General features: G+C 62.4%; 2 protein-coding genes across 5 annotated transcripts; one reads left to right on the top strand and one right to left on the bottom strand.

Moving 5' to 3' along the window:
- Positions 1–5090: 5090 nt before the first annotated feature.
- TRMT61A (tRNA methyltransferase 61A) lies at positions 5091–12073 on the bottom strand. 4 transcript variants are annotated; one of them, XM_063090600.1, is made up of 4 exons: positions 11960–12073; positions 10692–11051; positions 8258–8524; positions 5091–6413 (listed from the first exon to the last, which is right to left on the bottom strand). In XM_063090600.1, the coding sequence occupies exons 2-4, from the start codon at positions 11020–11022 to the stop codon at positions 6142–6144; spliced, it is 870 nt and encodes a 289-aa protein (XP_062946670.1). In that variant the 5' UTR covers positions 11023–11051; positions 11960–12073; the 3' UTR covers positions 5091–6141. The 4 variants fall into 4 exon arrangements, with proteins under 4 accessions (XP_062946670.1, XP_062946669.1, XP_062946667.1 ...); XM_063090599.1 differs by lacking the exon at positions 11960–12073 and adding an exon at positions 11763–11933; XM_063090597.1 differs by lacking the exon at positions 11960–12073 and adding an exon at positions 11755–11932.
- Positions 12074–17138: 5065 nt separating this feature from the next.
- CKB (creatine kinase B) lies at positions 17139–20136 on the top strand. Its single transcript, XM_063090551.1, has 7 exons — positions 17139–17190; positions 17356–17560; positions 17720–18007; positions 18318–18489; positions 19150–19273; positions 19516–19705; positions 19788–20136. The coding sequence occupies exons 2-7, from the start codon at positions 17368–17370 to the stop codon at positions 19964–19966; spliced, it is 1146 nt and encodes a 381-aa protein (XP_062946621.1). The 5' UTR covers positions 17139–17190; positions 17356–17367; the 3' UTR covers positions 19967–20136.
- The last annotated feature ends 651 nt before the right edge of the window (positions 20137–20787 follow it).

The following is a 20787-nucleotide window of genomic DNA, read 5'->3' as shown; positions in this document are numbered from 1 at the left end:
CGGCAACGTGAGAACTGCTTTGTGGGTTTGTAAAGGCTGCAGGCATGCAGCAGGGATGCCCCTCCCTGTACATGCATCTGGGTGAGAGGTACCTACTATAGTATTACAAGCATGGGCCTGGCACCCTGAGGCACCACCTGAGGACAGTGTGCTTAGGTGACAACATGGATGTAGGGTCCGAGGGCCTGTGACATCCCCCACCTCAGTCCTCTCAAGGCTACTGTAGGAAGAGGACAGCAAGGCAGGAAAAAGTGGTGGGAAATAAGAAGACACGGTATATACACTTGCCAGATGGGCAGCAAACGTGGCTCTAAGCTTCCCAGTGGCTGAAGCAAAGAGAGAACAAAGATTAGCCAAACTAATGCTTCTCAAACTTTAACGTTGTTCTGATCGCCTGAGAATCTAAAATACACCTTCTGATTAAGAGGTCTGGGGCAGGGCCTGAGATTCTGCGTCTCTTGGCGAGCTCCCAGGGAGGTGGGTGCCACCACGGTGCACCTGGCGCTCGGCATCCCTGGACAAGGAAGCCCGAGGCTCCCCCTTTGCAGGAGGTTAGCCTGGGTCAGCCAAGGGGTGGCCAGCAGGGACAGAGGGCCAAAGGCCAGGCTGTGGGAGGACGCTTCTCCACCCAGGGGGAGGGCTGCTTGGCAGAATTCATACTGGGGATGATACACCTCGCTCCTGGGACAGAGACAGAGGAGACGAGACTGGGCTTTGAATAATGTCAAAGAAAAGGCCACCCAAGCGTCTCTTCTTCCCCCAAAACACGCATTTGACTTCAGACGTGAGAAACGCTCCGCTCTGCCTCGTGTCTCAGGACACAGTCTGTCCATCCTGGGGCTGGACAGCGAGGGGAGTCTGGACATGAGGCTCAAGCTGGGGCAGGGCTGGGCAGGACGTGGGGGAGGCGCAGAGGGGGCCGGGACCTGGGCGGGCAGGTGAGGTGGACGAGGCCTTGGCCCCTAGAGGACCCCAGGGCCAGGACTGTGCTAACTGCTGGTGGTCTTTGCAGGAACGCGGCTGGGGGACTTGGGGTCCACTTGAGTGCGGAGGCCAGGGGCCACCTCAGAGCAGGACTTTGGGGCCTGAGAGCCTGGAAAACATGCCCCGGAATCCTCGGACATGGAGGGCAGCCGCTCCCCGCCGTCCCCTTTATCCGTGTGAGAAGGAAGAGGAGCCGGGGGCAGCAGGGCAGGCCAGGGCTCCTCCGCCCAGCCGAGCCCGAGCCAGGCACCATGAGAACTCTGCTCTGCCACCTGGCCCCAGGGCAGAGGCCCATGGGTCCTGGGTGGGCAGGAGAGACAGAGGTGGCCTGCCAAGGAGGGGGGTGGGAGCGGGGACGGGGTGCCAGCCCGCTGGGCAGTGGAGGTGACAGAGGCCTCGCCTCCCCACTCCCAGCCGCTCCGCTTTGCTTCTTCTAAAGATGTGCCAGCCTGCCCCCCTCTTTGAAGGGACAGATGTCAGGAAGAAAGCTGATTATTGTCAAAGGCTGGAGGCTGTGACCGGAGCTCTGGGTGAGTGTGACCCAATTCCGAGCTATTCTCAGCCTGGTGGGAGCCGAGTTATTCCCGCCGACGCTGCCGCCTCCGAAGCAGCCTGACTTTGAAACGCCCTCGTGCAGCAGAGACTCGCTTGGCCGCGGCCCCATCCCTGCCCGCTGACGACCCACTGTGTGCAGAGCCCGCCCTGGGCTGGCCAAGCCAATAGGCGCGGGGCGCAGCCCGCAGGCTCTGGGTCAAGGCGCCCCAGCTCCAGGCCTGTCTCTGCCACTCCCTTGCTGGGCAGCCCTGGGAAGTGACTTCTCCTGAGGCTCAGTTCTAGTGTCCAGGAAATGGGCCCAAGTGCAGCATCAACAGGACAGAAAAGGCTGACCCCCTCCCCCCTGCCCTCCTTCCCTGCCAGTGCCCTGCCTGGGGCCACACAGCTCCTTCCCCTGAAACCACAGGGCTCAGGCCTGTGATGTCCTTTGACCAATGCAGCATAAGTGGGCACTATGCGACCAAAGGCTTGGAAAGCGCCTGGATGGCTCGGCTGGCCCCTCCGGTGCCTGAGCTACAGATGTGAGAAGAACAGGTGCCACCAGCCCACCTGTCCTGGGGACAGGGGCTGCGGGCACCAGAGCTGAGCCCTCACCAGCTCAGCCCCACGTGAGCAAGCCTGGCTGAGGCTGCCCGGAGCAGCCAAGCCACAGATCCGGCAGCGGGACTGACCACAGCTGTAAGCCCCCAAGTTTGGGGGTCCTTTGTTACACAGCATGCCTATGGTGGCAGCTAAGCAACACATCTACCTCCAAAGTTGTGGTCACATGAAGGGCCATCTGCCTGTGCCTAGCCAGGCAATGTCCTTAGTTTTCAGTTTATTACACACTAACTATAAGCACAGTGAGTGGATGACCCGGATTTTCCAGAAAATTCTCAATCGCAAGTCTTCTCTTCCATTATCTCGATAAACTATTCAAGTGCCCCTGAAGGTGCAAAAAGCCCCTGAAGGTGCAAAATGCCTCAAGGTGCAAAGGGCATTTCCCAGCTGGACCAGAAGTGGGCCCAAAATTCAGGCCTTGGATTCTGAGACAGGAACAGGCGGACTTCTTGGAGGCAGCGGCGGCAGCCCCTGCTAGTGATAACCACAGCACCGTTTCACAGTGGCTCTGGGACACCCTACTCTCTCATAGCAGCCCCATGGAGCAGACCCTGTCTTTGTCCCCACGTCTGGATGGGGAGAGGGAAGGGGCTTGTCCCTGTGGCACTAGCAGGAGGACAGTGCTCTCGTCCCCCAGAGGATAGAGGGGGGTCTGCCCATCCCTGCTGAGGACAGCCTGCCCCACAGCACACTCCTGGGACAGCAGGAGCCAAGAGCTGGAGCGAGGCCCTTCCCTGGGGGCCCCCGAGCCAAGGCGCCACCAGGAGACAGGAACACCCCCAGGCTGGCACAGTGGGGCACTTATAGCAGCCTTGGATGCAGGGCAGGGCAGGCGCCAGCCTGAGGGGGGATGTCACCTCCTAGGCCAGTCAGAGCCAGCGGTGACTGATTCTGGGGCACCTTCCACCTTTCTCTTGGGGCCTGCTCACCCTTTAGTTTCCACTCCGCACAGGCATCCCCTCTCCTGAGGACCTTTCCACAACGGCGCCAGAAATCGCATTCCTTTTTGGCCTCTTTGGCCACAGTCTGGGGGACCATGTGGGGTAGGAAATCTGATGTGGGAGGCCATGGGTGGACAGGCAGAGGCAGGAGGTCTAGGTCCTAGTGACTTGGATCTCCTCTGGGCCTCAGTTTCCCCACCTGTGCAGTGGGCCATAGTGGGGTAGAGCTGGCAATGTCTCCCTGGGGCCGAGGCCCCCTGGCAGCCCACCCGTCCTCTAGCACGCAGGCCAGGGGCTGAGAGTCTGGGGGAGAAGAGCCTCAGTGGAGGTGGGGGTGGTGATGGGGAGCAGCCCCAGGGACTCCCAGCCCTCCTCGGGTACCAACGACCCTTCCTTCTCACATTCTGAGACAGGGTGTGATCCTGTGGCCTGATGTCCCTTATTCCACCCACCACCCACCCAGAAATCCTGCCCCAGCTCCGTCCCACACAGCCCTGGGCTGGGCCCAGCCCTCCGAGGCTCCCTGCTGAGAGGGTGGGGCAGAGCAAGGCCCAGGAGCAGCTCACACCCGGGCTGTGGAGGGGTCAAGGCCTGGGGCTTCCTGGGGGAGGTGGACTCTAACCCTGGCTCTGGGGCGGGGTCCTGGCCTGGAACCCTCGGAGTGGGTGAGCCTGGGTCTGAGCCCGAGGCCTGCGCAGGCCACTCGTCTCTGGGCCTTCCAGTGCTGGGACCGGGAGTCTGCGCTGCCCAGGAGTCAGGCAGATGGGCCCCGTCACAGGCACTCGGGCGGGGCGGGCGAGTGCAGGCGGCAGAGCGGGTGACGGAATTTCCAAGGAAACACTGAGGCATGGAGGTGAGTGTGTGTCAGGCTGGGCAGGGAGTTTCCAGTGAAGGCCTGTCTCATGACGAGTCCCATGCTGCTGGCCACCAGGGAACTGGCCGTGGCCCCGACCCTGCCTCTCTGGGACTCAGGACCCCACCTGCAGAGCTTGGGTACCGTGTGGCCCCCAGGCTGGGAGTGTGGGAGTGCGGGATGATGCACAGGACGCTTGTGGCTGGGCGGAGTGGGGGAGCAATGCTCAGAGGGACACTCAGCGGGGCTCGAAGGACGCCTGGGAATTGGCCACGGGCTCAGGGCCACGGGGCCCAGGCTGGAGCAGGGGGCTCTGTTTGGTGGAAGCAGGAGCAGGCTGAGGAGCTGGGCATGGAGGGCTGGGGGTGTGGCCCTGGGCTGGGGCCGCAGGAAGCCCAGACTCAGACAGTGGCTCTGGGTAGAGGGCCCCAGGCTCCACCCTGCCCCTCCAGCTCACAGGTCCCAGCGACACCCAGGGCCATCTGGGCTACCAGCCTCACCCACCTTGAGAATGGGCATGACCATGCCCTGTAGTCCCTGAGACCCATGTGCTCCAACCCGTGGGGAGCTGTGCCCCAAAGAAACATCTCATCTCCTGGTCCTTGCCTGCCAGCACCCTGCAGGTCTTCCCCTAAGGCCCAGAGCTACGGTCAGGGGCGGGGGGGAGGCTGGGGGGAGCCAAGTGCCTCAGGCTCACCTAGCTCAGGCTGCTCTGGGTGCAGCTCTGGCACCCGGAAACTTCTGGCTGGGGGGTCACACCTTCATGTTGAACCTGTCCCCTTGCTAGGCATGAGGTCAGTCCAGGTCCTGGAAAGGGGGACGAGCTGCCTGGAGCAGGGCTAGTGGTTCTGGGACCCTCGGCGACTGAGGGGATACTGGCCTCCAGGCCACATGGGCTCCTGCTAAAGTGAGCTCCCTGACGCGCCGTGGTGCAGGTGGAGCCACACTGCGCAGGACTGCAGAGGGGGCCAGTGCTTTCAGACACACACACTGCTCCCAACCTGAGACAAGCGGCCCTTTCTGCAGCCAGGTGGGGGTGGCCACACGCCCCCTACTTTGTTCACTGAGGCCCAGGCCACTGTCCTGGAGTTCAGAGCCCCTGGGTGATAAGGAGAGGAAGGAGCAGGGGCCTCAGGGACGGCAGGGAGACCAATCAGCATGGGGGGCATATGTTTATTGCTGTCAGGCACACTTGGGGGCTGCCCCCAGCAGGGAAGGTGACCAGTACCCCAGCCTTCAAGAGGTGGCGACAAAGGCACAGTCCTTGGGAGGTGTTCTGGATGCACCCTCCCCCGCCCCACACTGCTGTGCCCATGGGGGCCCTCCTCCACGACCCCAGGGTTCCCAAGGGGGGGTGGGGCATCTCAGTGGGCCTGGGGTTGCTGGGGGTTCAAACTCCAGCTCTGATACAGACTTGCTGAATCACCCAAAGCAAATAGCTGTCCTGCTTGGCTCCTCCTCTGCATGACACTGGGTGATCTCACAGACCACACAACCCACCAGGGGGCTCTGGCTGGGCCAGGGGCAAAGGAGGCACTTCCCAGAATGGGTGGATGAGTGGGGGCTGCCCCCTGGATGTGAGGGGACAGGAGGCTTGCATGGCACCCAGTGCTGTGGATGAGCCTGGAGGCCAGAAAGCAGGGTCACTTTCCCTGGTTCTTGGGCTGGCCTGGTCCCCATCAGCACAGGAGGCTATAGGGGTGGCTGGAGTCTCGGCCCAGAGACAGGACAAGCCAGTCCACAGACCCCATGGAGTAGCCAGGGCCTTGGGGCTCTGGGGGCAGAGGCAGCATGGGCCTCTGGCACAGTGTCCCCACCCCTCCCTAATGCCCTTGCTGCCTGGGTCCATGTGGGAAAGGGGCAGACCCTGTCCCCCAACTACACCCCTTGGCCTCAGCACGCAGGAGCCTGTGGCAGTGGAGACATCATGTTGACAACAAACAGCAGCTAGGACAGGGCTGCTGAGCTTGGCTATGACGCAGGCGGGAGGCCTCGCTCCCCAGAGGACAGGAACAGGAAGGGCCTGAGACTGGCCGCCCCTGCTTGCCCTCCCCCTTTGGCCACCCAGAAGGCCCCCAAGCCCCACCCCACATCTGTTTCATGTCTGTTTCTAAACACAGGCCCGGCAGGCGTCCGCTGACCATATAAGGCAGCCTCAGCTGCCCTGCTGGTGCCCCCAGCTTGCTGGTGCTCCTGGGTGGCAGCCCACTAGCCTGGGGTCTTGGTGGCGAAGGTCAGGTAGCCGGTGTGGCCCACAGCCTCCTTCATGGGTGTGCCACTGCGGAAGGGGCCAGCGTCGGGGCCGGCAGGGGGGCCCGTGCTGGCGCCCAGGTCGGGCAGCGGCAGGCTGACAGTGCGCACGTTGTAGACCTGCGGCAGCACCTCCAGGGTGCTCAGCTCCGTGAAGCCTCGGGCTGCCAGCGCCTGGCATGTGCGCTGCACTTGCTCGATGCATGGTGAGAAGGAGCAGAAGCGACCACCTGCAGGGGGCAGGACATGGGTCAGAGGGCAGGTGGACAGAAGGATCCCTAGAGGCCTACCCTGTGTTAGGTGGCCCTAACACAGACTCCAAACCCTTGGGCCAGAGAGCTGGGACCCCAGGGCTGGGATGTCGTGTAGAGGCCTTGCCCTATAGCCTGCCATGGCACATGAGCCCCCAGCACCTGGCAGCCATGTGGAAAGGGCCGCAGCTCTCTCTGCCCAGTCCGGCCACCAGGGCCAAAACCTCCCTGACCTCGCTGGCCTCTGTGGTCACTACTATCCCGCTTCCCATGAGGCAGCTGAGGGTCGGGGCCCGGGATGGTACTACACTGGTGCAGCTGTCAGTGTGCTGGGCCCAGCTACAGCTCTGACAACGTGGCAACACCAGGGCAGGGCTGCGTGGGCTGGGGCTCACAGGCGGATGGGGGCTGCTGCTGTCACAGGAAATTAGAGGCTGTCTCCCGCTCCTGGGAACACGAGGCGCCTACTCTGAGCAGACTAAGGATGACAGCCCCTCCCACCACCTCCCACCAGGGTAGTCCACAGCGTCACTCAACCTGGCCAGGAGCGGGCAGGGTCTAGCCTGGATCCTTGTGCTGGCGCAGGGAGGGCATGGGAAGCTGGGGCATGGAAGGGGTGTGTGTGTGGCCCAAGCAAGTCCTCAAATGTCCCTGAGGTCTGGTCCCTCAGCCATACCCTAATGCAGGGCTGCTGGGAGGTCTGGAGCTGGAGAGGTGCCTGCAGCATGATGCCAGCCCAGATGGGGACAGTGTGGCCATCGAGGCAGAGCACACAACACTCCTCCCTGCAAAGTCTGCCCCTCACTGGCTGGGCTCATGTGGCAGGCAAGCGAGCCCTCACAAAACCTGGACCCTGGAATGAGTCAGGAGCCTCTGGACCCAGAACCAGCAGGTCCAGGGAAAGGGCCAAGAGGGAGCTCACAGGGACAGGGGATGGCGACAACAGACAGCCCAGCTGCCCCCGCCCTCATGGGTAGAGTTGTAGCTGCAGGAGGGAGGCCCATAAGTGGGACTTGGCCTGGGCCCTCCAGTGCACCCTGGAGCAGGGGAGCCAGCAGGTGTGCAGCAGGGAGCTGGAGGGATGGAGATGTGGGGTACCAGGGGCCTTGCATGGACCCCAGTGGCTGCCCCTCTCCCTGCCCCAGGCCACCTTGGCAGCAACCAGGGACACAGAAGTCCAGGGTCGAACCTGAGCCAGCAGGCAAGGGACCCAGTGGCCACTGCCTTGCTGTCCAAGCCAGCCTTGGTCCTGTCTTGAAGCGGGGGCAGCCCTTCCCAGGGTACCCATCCGCCTCCCGCACCTCTTGGCTGGGAGGAGGGAAGGGCCCCAGCTGCCAGTGCTGGCTCCCTCTCCAGAAAAGGGAAAACCCTGGGCCTCGCCAGCCGCCTCCCTGGCTCAGGGCCGACCTTCCCCTCAGGCGCTCCGCCCCCGCACTCAGCATCTTCCCTAAAAGGGGACAGCTCTCTGGCTCTGCAACGTGGGGGGAGGGGAGACTGTGCATGAAGCGGCTGAGGCCTCCTCGGCCACCCCCAACCTCGGCCTGCTCTGTGGTCCAGATCCTGCCTGCACTCGGCTGGCCGGGGCTGACACATTCCCCAGGGACCTCAGACACCTCCCATTTCAGGGTGGGGGTGGGGCAGAGCCAAGGAGCAGAGTGGAGCTGGGGTCCCATCCTCCCCTACCCTGACTCCCTCAGCTGGCCTAGCCTGCTCCTCACATCATGCCAAAAGTGCCTGGCCTAGCCACTGCCTCGGTGTGGCCTAGAGGTTTCTGGACCTCTCTGGGCCCCTAGGGCTGCACCCCTCCCAGAACTCCCATACACCTTCCATCTTGAGGGCATCCCAGGCATGGCCCACTGCCTCCCAAGGCGATGGGATGTCCAGGAATACAGCATCGGCCATGTGGCTCACGCCAAAGCCACTGCGGCACACGTCCTGGGTGTGTACGGTCACCCAGCGGCCCACACGGTGCTCCTGGAACTCCTCCCGAGCCTTCTCTGCCCGCTGCTGGTGGAACTCCACCGTGTGCAGGTGGCCCGTGGGGGCGATGGTGCGGATGATGGCGTGGGACACAGAGCCACTGCCAGTGCCTGGAGGGATGAGATGATACCATGTCAGGTGGGACTGCCCGGGGCCCACAGCCAGCTAGGAAACACCCCCATCCTCACCATGGAGGGACCTGCAAAGGGACCAAGAGGTCAGCCAGCTGCAGGCGGGCAGTGCTCCCCAAGCTACCTGTATAGGCCTGGCTGCCCCGAGCCCTTGGTTTGCGCCACGAGTTGGGATGGACTGTGTCTGTCATGGCACAAGCGAGGACAGAGCAGCCCTGACCAGTCCAAGCCTGGTGCAGGCCCCCTGCACAGGAACAGCATGGACAGTGGGCTGACAGGAGCCGACTGGCTGGAGGCCTTGCAGTGAGTCTGGACAGAGCTGACCAAGAGGCCTTGGCCTGTCCCCTCCCCCAGCCCCACCACCCTCCGCGCAGTGGCTGATCCTTTGCTCCCTGTCAGGGGCGGCCCACCCTGTTTGGTCCTCATGCCCCACATTCTCTCACGAGCTTCTTATCCCACTCAAGTCAGTCCTTCCCCCAACCAGCCTGATGCCAGCCGAGAAAGGGACAGCGTGGCCACTGAGGCAGAGCAAATGACATTCCTCCCTCCCAAACCCACTCCCACCACCCAGACCAGGGCTCTGTTCTGGCCTGGCTCGGCCTCAGGGCAAGTGGTATGACAGCCCACCTGCCACACAGCTGTGCTCTCCCAATGTCACCTTCTCCCAGTATCCCTCCTCAGCTTCCTTCAGGGCCACCCCCTGCTTAGCTTCCTGTCCTGCAGTGCACAGTCCAGGACCTGCATCCCCCCACCTACCCCCCACCCCACAGCTTCAGATGCCACCACTTGACAACCCCAGGCCTCGTCCCTCCACTCCAGATTCCTCCTGTGGCAGCCACTGCACACTCGCCACCTCCCTCAGCACCCAGCAGTGCTCAGCATTGACAAGAGCAAAGCTGGCCTGGTCCAACCCAAATCCACTCACTGCCAAGGCTTCCCAGGCCCAGTCAACGACACCCACTGCCCAGGCCAGATGCCATGCAGGGACCCTTGACTGCCCTTCCCACTTAGAGGAGTCAGACTCCTGGTGACCCTCTGAGGGGTACCCCCATTTCTTCCTCAACTCCTGCTCCAGCCAATCTGGCCTCCTCGCTGACCCTGACTGGGTGGCATGCTCCCACCTCAGGGCCTTGGCAGGGTTCTCCCTTGGTGCAGAACTCTCCCTTGGCTCTTGGCAGGTACCTCCTTATCATTTTCAATTCAAATGTCCCCTCCTCAGGGAGGTCTTCCCTGACTGACCCCCCCGAGTCACCCCCACGCCCACATCCCTGTCTTACAATCTGCACAGCAATCAATGGCACTCATCAGTCACCCAGGCTTACTGTCTGTGCCCCTCCTTGAGGGCAGGAACTTGCTATGTCTTGTTCACAGTTCCTAGAAAGGGACCTGGCTTACCACAGAGGTCAGAAGCGTGCTGACTGACTATGTGCATTGAGGGCCCAGAGCTGGCGCATGGGCGCAGGCTGCATGGGAGCAGCAGCTGACGGAGCTCACTTGCTGCCCTCGCCCCCACCCTGCCCAGGGATGGGACAGCTGGAAGCCCTCAGCAAGTAAGCAGCAGTAGTGATAGGAGCTCTCTGAGACCCTGGATCCCAGCTCCCCAGCCCGCAGAAAACACACCAGAAGGAATCTAGCCGCATCTGGACCTGGGGTCATTCTTGGTCAGCTGCAAGCTTCGATGTGACAGTGTGCTCACATTCACTAGTGGTAGGTGAGGCCCTGGCTGTGCATGAGCACACGCTACCCACCTACAATGTGTTCCCTCCAGGAAGGGGCAATTCCCGCCCTCACTATCAGCATAGGGACTAGGGATTGGTAGTCAGCACCTTGGTCAGCGCCAAACACCAATCTGGCCAGCCCCTCCAAGGCAAGCAGGACCCTCTCTGGGGCACCACCTCCTCCCCAGGTTACCCTGGTCCAGCCCCCAGCACTTGTCACTTGGATTACAGCACCAGCCCCCTGACAGGCTTCTCTGCCTCTGCCCTCACTTCTTGCAGTCTGCCCCCCAAAATGATGCTGCTAAAATAGAAATCAAGTAGCCGCACCTGTCTGCAAGAAGAGCTGGAGGCTGTCTGGACATGGGATCTGACCTCCACCCGTGCATCACTGTCTTAGAGTTAGAACTGAGGCAGCCTGAGGAACTTACCAGACTCACAGACCACAGAGCCGGGCCGAAGCTCCAGCATCATGGTGAGCAGGGCAATGTCAGTGGAGTAGAGGATCTGTGTGCGATGCGGCAGGTTCAGCGTCCAGAGCTCGGGCGTGGGGTGCAGCACGTACACCCAGCCACCTCGGCCGCAGGTCACCTTGGAGCCAAAGGGGCGGCCGATGAGGTCAACTGAGTGCCGCAGGACACCGTGCCGGGTCTGGGTCTGCGCTCCTCGCTGCACGCGCACCGCCACCATTGCGCCATGGCCCAGTGACAGGATGGCCGTGTCACCCTCTTTGATCAGCTCCTCATAAGCCACGAAGCTCATGGTGTTAAAGTCTGGCAAGTGCCAGGGACCTGGGGAGGGGCGTGTGTGGGCATGAGCAGGTCAGGGAGCCATGAGGCAGGATGTGGAGCTGGGGTCTGGGTGGAAGGCCGTGAGGCCCAGATCCTGAGCATTGGGGGTGGTAGTGGGTGGCTGGCCCAACCCCTGGCACTGCCTCACAGGGCAGTCCAATAGGGCTGCACTCTGGCTTGACATCTGAAGCCCGTCTTGGTCTGGGACATGACCCCGGGGCCATAAGCCCAAATCAGAGATGGAGAGACTGAGGTTCGCTGTGGCAGAAGCGGCCCGAGGATTCCCACAAAGTAAGGACCCGACCCTCTCGTCACCCTTCCCCGGGAGCCTGGCTCCCATTCCTGGGGGGGAGATGAGAGAAATTGGCCTTCGCGAGGTGTCCACCAGCGGGGGAGCAGCAAAGGGCCCGTGGGGTCCCCTCCGAGCCAGGCGTGATTCTGTGGTGCCTGCTAGGAGCTCCCCTCAAGGCGGGCTTCTGGGAGAACGGATGGCAGGGGGTGCAAGAGGGGTATAAGGGTTCCGCAAGCGTGGGTTGGGGACGTGGAGCGGGCCGTAACCGGAAACACCGGCCCAGCCCGTGCAGAGGCAGGGAGGGGGCCCGGCCGTGGCAGAGGGGTGGGGCGGCCCACGGGAGGCTGGAGGGACAGCGCGGGGCCCCCCGGGAAAGCCCCGAACGCCGCGTCTGGCCCGGGAGACCCTCACCCACGCACTGTCGCCGTGGGCCTCACCGGCGGGGTCTCACCGGCGACGCTCCCGCTCTCGGGGGCTCCACACGTGGCTCCGCGACGCGGGGGGGACGGCCACAACACTTCCGGCTCCGGGCCCGGCACGGGCGCCCGCTGATGACGTCACGAGGCTCCCCACCCCCACCCCCCCCGCGCGGGCTCCTGGGAGCGGCCGGGCTGACCTTCGCGTCCCGCCCGGAGGACGTTCCCGGCTCGACTTCGTCCCCGTCCTGCGCTCCTGTTTCTCGTGCTCTGTGCGGAAGAGACGCGAGGACAGGGCGAAATAAAAGTCCCCCGCCGGCTGCCGTGTTGCTGCGGCCCTGCTGAGTTTTACCCCCACACTGGATCGTGGCCGGCTGGAACCAGGGCCTGGCTGTGACACACACTTTGACAGCCCTGGGAATCCACGCGTGGCCAGCCTTGGCTAGTTGCCCTATTCCCCTACGAGGACAATTTGCCCTGGACGGTTTGTCATTGCAAACTACTCTGGGAACGCCCTGCCTGGGCCCCAGGATGAATTCCAGAAAATGGAATCTTAGGCCAGAGGGTTGTCCCAAAAGGCTTTGGCTAGGGGCAGCCGGAGATGCAGGAGATGGCAGTCTGGAAGAATGCAGAAGTGGCCTTAGGCCCAGGTTCTGCAAACCTCCGCAGGGGGACATTTTCCCAAGGGCAGAGTTGCTTCAAGGAGAGAAATGGGGTCTTGTGTCCCCTCCCGGGACCCAGGGCACAATGAGAGCTGGATGAATTGGGCTCACTTTGGGGTCTGGTGAGGACAAGGCCTGAGCAGGGCATTGGGGGAAGAGCAGCTAGAGGACAGGGACAGAAAAGGGAAGTGGGAGTGGGGTTGTGTCTCAGCAGGCTGATTCAGAACTGTTTCCTCTGTGGAGTGTATGTGCAGGGGACGGGGGGACAGAGGACATGGATTGTTCCTCCAGCCCTCAGCTCCCAGGACTAGGGCTTGTCCTGTTAGCCCTGGGAACTGCAGAGGACCTCCCAGCCTATGCAGCCACCCTGGGGTTAAGCCTGAGCCCAGGCCAGCTAGCAATGACCCTAGGCCACAATCCCTATGCCCCGGGCTACTCCAGCCTGGTAAAATGGGGGTGGACAGGCCCCTGCAGAGCCAGCTCCTCCCTGGAGCCCTGCCAGTCTGTGGCACACTCTGAACTCTCCCTCCTCTGGGGCTGGCTAGGCAGGGTGTCTAGGGCCCTTGCCATAGGGCCCTTAAGGTCCATCATGGAAACCCAGGTACCTGACCTCAGCCCTCTCCATATACCTGCCCTGGCTGGGCCTGAGTCTGAGAACCCCGGGGGGTAAGATGGTGAGGTGCTTTTGGTGGTCTCCCACTCTCTGTGGGTTCATGTCCCTCTGGGGCCACAGCTCTAGCCACCAGCTGGCGAATCATGGCCTCCCTCCTCTTAATGTTGAGACAACCCAGCCCAATCCATGGCTCTCCAACCTCTGTTCCAACTGGTTGCTTCACTCCCTTGATGATGCACCTGCCTGAGTCATCCCTTAATTGCTCCTCTGGGGGATTTCAACTCTCCACTCCTCCTGGGGTTCCTCTTCCCTAGCCTCTCAGCTGTGGTATGGAGATGAGGCCTGGTGCCTGCTAGGAGCCTAGATTAGGACTCGGTGACTCAGCGGTGGTTTCCCTTGGTCTGGACTTCCCATTTGCCTCTCTGTCCATTACTGGCTGGCCAGCTCCTCCGCTACCCCCTTCCCCCTTCTCCAGGCAGCCTTCCCAGAGCTGCTGCCCATCTGCTCCATCTGAGCCTGTCCTAGCCCTCAGCCTGAGACTTCAAGTAGAACCAGCCTCCCCGAGTCTTCAGCTGGAGGGCCTCTTTCCCAGGGTAGACTTTGTATACTGGGGCTCCCCTTACAAGAACTAATGCTATATATGCCCAGCTAAGTGTCATCTCATTGAATCCTCCCCACAATCCTATGAGAGAGAGACCACTTTACAGATGGGGAAACTGAGACTCTGAGAAGTTAGGTAACTTGCCTAAGGTCACACAGCCAAGGTGGTCAAAGTGGGATTGGGATTTAAAGCCAGTAAGCCTGGCTGCAGAGAACCCAACAGCAGACTTGAAGAAAGGTAGGAACAGGCAGGAAGGACACCCTGGAGGAAAGGGAGAGGCTAAGGTTGCCCAGTGGGGGAGGCCGTTCTGTCTACATCCCTGGCAGAGACCAGGTGACTGAGGTCTCCTGCTCTCTGATCAGCACGGCTGCCTATCCTACTGTGTTCTGTGACCCCAATGCAGCCCCTGCCCCTCTCCTGACCCCCAACAACTTCCCCTTTTCATTCTGCAGAGCTCAGCGGCAGGGGCACCAGGAGGAAGCAGTGTCTGTCCCTGCCACACCCTGGGAACAGACTCCAGGGATGTCCTTGCTACCTTGCCTGGAGCCTGGCCCTACCCGCCCAGCTAGACCTGCTGTCCTGCCTCTGCCCTGCTGAGCTGGGCCATGCTCTGGGGATGAAAAGCCTGAGATACCTTTGAGGCCCCCCTCCAGGCCCAGTGGTAAATGTGTAACCAGGTGTGATTTCTGAGGAATCTGGACCATAAACTGGCTCGATGATGTCACCTGGCTTCTTGCCCAGACGCCACCAAACCGGCTTCTGAGGGCCCTGGGGAAAGTGGAGGGTCGGTCCACAGACAGGGCTAGGGCAGCTGGAGGTGTTCTGTTGCTGAGCGGGAGGCTGGCACCCTCCAAGCCTCTCCCCTGCTCCCCTGCTCTGGGGCCACACACATGCTCAAGCAGCCCCTCCCTGGTGGGGGGACCTCACCCTGATGTTTGGGTCTCAGCCCTTGAGGGCCATCTCTGCTTTCCCCCCTGCTGCTGCTGCTGTCTCCTCACAGCTGTCTGAGCACCCTGCACCATCAGCCTGCCTCCCAAGGGTGGCCCTGGGTCAGGCTAGCACAGTGCTGGCCACTCCAGGATCATGAAGGGATTGCTGGACCTCTGACCTAGCAACTCTGTCATGCAACATCTGATCTTCTTTTGCTTAGTTGCAAAACAGAGACAAAGATTCCCATCTCAGAAGGTGGAGGGTTGTTGGAGGCCATGGGCAGGAGCTTCCCCCAGTACCGGGTATAGGGACGGGTGGGTGGGTGGTGTCCTGCAGCCCTGCCCTCTGGACCTCACCTCTGCAGTCCCAAGGGTCCTTTTCCCTAGGGGCCCTAGAAAAGTGGGCCAGGCCCTCAGTTGGGAGGGTGGGAAGGGAGGGATGGCTTTCTGAGAGGCTGCAAAAGCTGAAGACAAAGAGGAAACCCTGAGTGCCATCCCCTGTCCCCACACCCCCAGGGTTGGGCAGCAGCTCTCACTTCTAGAAACAGACACTTTAGCCTTCAGGCCTTTGGGGCTAGGGGTTGGGGTGGGCAGCTGCAGACATTTCTAGAATTGGGGAAAGGGGCTGCAGGGGCACCGAGTGCAGGGATTCCAGGCTTAAGAGACACCTGCATCTGGCCAGCCTGTATGGGCCATTTGCCTTTTCTACATTGCTTTGTTTTATTGGTCTGAAAAACGCTGACTTGGAACAGGTCGAAGCATGCCAAGGAGAGCGAGGGAAGAGGCACAAGTCCCTTCTGCAGTGACCACAGGGACGGGACAGCTGGGTGGGGACTTCCACACCATTCAGTGCTCACCCAGGCGTCCTTTGGGTCTTTGCTCCAGAGCCCTCTCCTCAGAGGCACCTGTCCAATGTTCCTTAAACCTTGCCTTCCTGCGCTGTGTCCCTGACCCCAGCGGCACTTATCACCTGACTTTTTTTTTTTTTTTTTGGGCAGCTGGCCAGTATGGGGATCCACACCCGTGACTTTTGTGTAATCAACCAGGCTTCTCCTGATGTTCTTTGGTCCACAGGGCTTCTTGCTCGTGGCAGGTTCCTCCAGCAGCAGAATGCTGGTCTCCTTGCTGCCCCCATGTACCCAGTGCCTGGTACTGAGCAGGTGCTCACTGTGCAGTTGCTGGAGGGATTTTGTCAAATGTACACATAGAGAAGGGTTCTCCCCTTCCTTGTTTTATTCATGTAGCAACGTGTGAGGGACTGTGATGGACATTAACCACGCAAGCTCCACTTCCTTCTTTTGACACCTGCGTAATATTCCACAGTAGGAAGATGCCTTCCTACCCTTGGCCAGATCCTGTGTGATAGGCATTGGGTAATTCCCAGATGTTCCCCCCCCCCACACACTACACATCTCTTGTTCTATTTGCAGAGAGAACTGAGATTGGCCTTTCTGTAGGATGGATTCCTAGAAGTGAGATTGCTGGGTCATGGAGTTCGAACATTTAAAACTTGAAACTGCCAAATTACTTTCCAAAAAGGATGTAGCCATTCACAGTTGTAGGCAGCATGTGAACGCCTGTTTCCCTATATTCCAACTCATAGCCAACACTGGCTGGTGTCAATCTTTTACATTTTTTGCAAATCTGGGTGCGTTTAGGGTAGGGGAAGGTTGAGTCGTTTTAATTTCCAGGAGTCTGATTATTAGTGAGATGATTTTTAAAAAAATCTCACATATCTTTATTATTAGCGTTTCCCCCCATCTTTGCCTAGTGGCTCTGGGGACTGCCTTTGGGGGTGGGGTGGCGTGAATCTGTCCCCGGTGGAGAGGGCCCAGGGTTGGTGCCTGGACAGTCTGAGACCACACTTGCCGGCGGCCTCTCGCACTTGCCAGGGACCATAATATCCCCGTATCTACCAGGAGGGGCTGGGCCCGAGAATGCTGCTGGGACCCGCTGCTGCCCCTGGGACTTGCCCAAGGTCAGGGCAACCGCAGGTGCCGCCGGACTGGGCTGCAGCCAAACTGCACCTCCCGCGCGCCTTCGCTCTGCACCAAGATCGCCCAGGAGATGCCCGCGGGCACCTTGGGGAAGGTCGGCGGCTCCAAGCCAGATTGGACGGGCCAGAGGGCGGGGTGGAGCAGTACCTGCAGCGAAGGCCCCAGACGCTCTCCTGGCCCCTCGCCGCCGCCACCTGGGGACTGGCGGGACGTGGGAAGCCAGGAACCGGGTGCAGACGAATTCGAGCGTCCTCAAATGCCCGGAGCTCTTCGGCCTCCCTCTCCCGCCCGGAGGCCGTGTGTGAGGCGGGTCTAGGATGCCCAAGACCTGGGGTTCCGGCTTCGCGGTCCTGGGCTTGCGCCGGGCGGGGTGCACAGGCTGCGCGCCGTTCCCGCGAGCGGACGGCTGGGGTGGGCGGCCGGGGGTGTCGGGGGCTGCAGGCGGCTGACAAAGCGGCGGCACCACCCCGTCGCGCCCGCCAATGGAATGAATGGGCTATAAATAGCGGCCAATGGGCACTCCGCATCGCGCGCCTTAAGAGCCGCGGGAGCGCGGAGCCGCCGCCGTTCGCCTGCGCCGGGACCGAGCTGCAGACGCACCGAGCGCCCCGCCCCTGCCCGGCCGCCCGGTGAGTGGGCCCGAGGGCCGGGGGCGGCCGCCCGGGCGCTGCGCGCGGAGGGGCGCGGAGGCGCGCGCGGGTCCTGCCGGGGGTGCCCCGCTGACCGTGGCCGCGTCCTGCGGGCCCGCGGGGCGGGACCCGGGAGCCCCCCGCTGACCCCGCGTCTCCGCGCAGCCCGCCGCCGCCATGCCCTTCTCCAACAGCCACAACACGCTCAAGCTGCGCTTCCCGGCCGAGGATGAGTTCCCCGACCTGAGCGGCCACAACAACCACATGGCCAAGGTGCTGACCCCCGAACTGTACGCGGAGCTGCGCGCCAAGAGCACGCCGAGCGGCTTCACGCTGGACGACTCCATCCAGACCGGCGTGGACAACCCGGGTACGCGCCGCTCCGGGGCCAGGGCTCCACCTCCCGCCCCGGTCTCCCCCCGGCCGGGGTCCCGGAGCCGCCCTTGTCGCGCGCCGCCGGAGGGGCCTCCGCAGTCGCTCGCCCCGGCCTGGCGGTGACGTCACCGTCCCCGTCCCCGTCCCCCCCCAGGCCACCCGTACATCAAGACGGTGGGCTGCGTGGCAGGCGACGAGGAGTCGTACGAAGTGTTCAAGGATCTCTTCGACCCCGTCATCGAGGACCGGCACGGCGGCTACAAGCCCAGCGATGAGCACAAGACCGACCTCAACCCCGACAACCTGCAGGGCGGCGACGACCTGGACCCCAACTACGTGCTGAGCTCGCGGGTGCGCACGGGCCGCAGCGTTCGCGGCTTCTGCCTGCCGCCGCACTGCAGCCGCGGGGAGCGCCGCGCCGTCGAGAAGCTCGCAGTGGACGGTAGGGGCCGGGGCGGCCGGCGGGCACCCGGGCACCCCTGCCCGGCCCCGTCCGGGTCCCCACCCGGCTGGTTTACCGGTTACCCAAGCGGCCGCCGCGCTCTCGCGCCCAGTCTCCCGAGGGACCGAGGGACCCACAGCCGCCTGGGGTCTAGGGAGGGCGGGTCCTGGCCCGGGGTCCCCGCCTGGGAGGGCCACCCGGATCCACACCGGGGCGGTCGGGGGCCCTCTCACCGCCTGCCCCAGGGACGGGCGTCGGGAGGTGCAGGGGCCCGTGCTGGGAGCGCGGCCTGAGCTGCGCCCCTCCGCAGCCCTATCCAGCCTGGACGGCGACCTGGCGGGCAGGTATTACTCGCTTAAGAGTATGACCGAGGCGGAGCAGCAGCAGCTCATCGACGACCACTTCCTCTTTGACAAGCCTGTGTCACCGCTGCTGCTGGCCTCGGGCATGGCCCGGGACTGGCCCGACGCCCGCGGCATCTGGTACGTGCCTCCCCTCCCGGCCCTCCCGCGGGGTGGGGCCGTGCTCCTCGTCCGGTCCGGTTCGGGGCCGCCCTGTCCTCGCGCAGGTGACCTTGGCAACGCAGGAGGGCAAGGGGACTGAGGCTGGTGAGGCCTCAGCGCGCCCTGAGATCTCAGAGGTGGCGGACGGGTGGTGCTGGCGGCTTTCCTCCACCTTCCTCTTGGGAGCTGGAGCTTCTCGTTTCCTTGTCTTTCTTACCTCCCTTCCCCCTCCGGGCCTCTGCCAGGTGCTGGGTGACGCAGTATTTTCCCGAGTGGAGTCAGGGCAGGGCTCCCACCGCCACCGTCTGCTAGGGCAGGCTTCCCCGCTTCATACTGGTGGGGTTGGGACCTGTACCTGCACCCACCTCAGGCCACAGTGCACACGACTGGCAGATTGGGCTGCAGCTCGGGGCTCTCTTTTTGTACCATCTGTGAGGTGTCCTGGTCTCCCTGCCTTTCCCCAGCGTGTAGATGGGGCTGGGGTCTTGGCAGCAGCCAGCAGTCCTGGGTTCTGCTGGAAGTAGCACCTCAGGGACTTGTAAAGTTCCTTTGGTCAGGGGAGTCCCTAGTTTTTTTCTGGAGGGATCCTGAGACCTCAGTCCAGGGAGGAGCCTGGGCTTGACTATGCCCCTTCCCCAGGCACAATGACAATAAGACCTTCCTGGTGTGGATCAACGAGGAGGACCACCTGCGGGTCATCTCCATGCAGAAAGGGGGCAACATGAAGGAGGTGTTCACTCGCTTCTGCAACGGCCTCACCCAGGTCAGGCCTGGCCACCCCCAATCTGGGCCAGCCCGGGTGGGGACTTGGTGCCATGGAGGGGGCAGGGCCAGACCCCAGAGTTCAGGAAGGGATGTGGGTGTCCCACCAGCACCCCCTGGGTCTCTGTCAACTTGGGGACTTGCCGGGAGCTCCTGTGTCTCTCGGTCCCAGTCCACCCTTCCCAACTGGTCTCTTTGGGAGTCTCAGCCAGCCGTCCCCTCTCACACCCGCTTCTCCTCCAGATTGAAACTCTCTTCAAGTCTAAGAACTACGAGTTCATGTGGAATCCTCACCTAGGCTACATCCTCACCTGCCCGTCCAACCTGGGCACAGGGCTGCGGGCAGGTGTGCACATCAAGCTGCCCCACCTGGGCAAGCACGAGAAGTTCTCGGAGGTGCTCAAGCGGCTGCGGCTGCAGAAGAGAGGCACGGGTGAGTGTGGCAGGTGCTGCAGTCCTCCCCACCTCCGGCAACCCCCATTTCCTCTGCCCCGCTGACCTGGCTGTCTCCCTAGGCGGTGTGGACACGGCTGCTGTGGGTGGGGTATTCGACGTCTCCAATGCTGACCGCCTGGGCTTCTCGGAGGTGGAGCTGGTGCAGATGGTGGTGGATGGTGTGAAGCTGCTCATTGAGATGGAGCAGCGGCTGGAGCAGGGCCAGGCCATCGACGACCTCATGCCTGCCCAGAAGTGAAGCCCCGGCCCGTGCCCGCCACCAGCCCTGCTGCTTCCTAACTTATTGCCCGGGCAGTGCCCACCACGCACCCCTGGTGCTCGCCGCCTGGCGGCTGAGCCCCTAGCCTCGCTGTAGACTTCTGTCGCCCTTGGTAGAGTTTATTTTTTTGATGGCTAAGATGTTGCTGATGCCGAAATAAACTAGGGTTTTGGCCTGCCCCATGTCTGTGCCTCTCTTTTTCCGAAGAGCAGCTGGCCAGGGGTGGGGAGAGGGGGTCCGAGTCTTGCCCTTTCTTCCTCAATTTGTGTAAAATGGGACAGTAGCCAGGAGGTAGTTACTCTGCTGTGCCTGCCCTGTCCCGTAGCCCCCCTTTGCCATCCTGTCTACTTAGCTTCCTTGCAGCTCTGGGGTGGCTTGTGGGGGCAGGGACATGGGGGAAAGGGAGGGAGAAGCTGCAGGCCTCTAAGCCCCAACCTGAGCATCTAAGGGCATCCAGGCCTGGGGTGGGTGGAGCCTGGCACTTTCCTCAGCCCCATCTTGTTGGGTGGGGAGGTAGGGAGGGCTTTCCGCCCCCCCACCCCATTCCTCTTCCAGTCTTCCAGGCAGCAGTCAGATCCAGGCATTTCCCGGCCTTCCTCTACTCCCCTTCCCAACACCTACTCCTGTCTCCTAAATAATCTTCTCTCCCTCCCAGCCTCCATCCTCAGGCTAAACCCCCTCTCCTGCACTGGGCCCCAGGCCCAGCCTTCTAATCCTTTCCAGGCAGCCGCAGGGCCCCTTACTCCTCCCTCACTGCCCACTTCACTTGCAGCCTCCTCTCCAGGGTCCTCGCCCCAGCC

This window comes from Cynocephalus volans, chromosome 3 (genome assembly GCF_027409185.1).
Source record: "Cynocephalus volans isolate mCynVol1 chromosome 3, mCynVol1.pri, whole genome shotgun sequence".
Lineage (NCBI taxonomy): Eukaryota > Metazoa > Chordata > Mammalia > Dermoptera > Cynocephalidae > Cynocephalus > Cynocephalus volans.
Note: the sequence above shows the minus strand (reverse complement) of the source record. Positions and strands in the feature narration are given on the sequence as shown.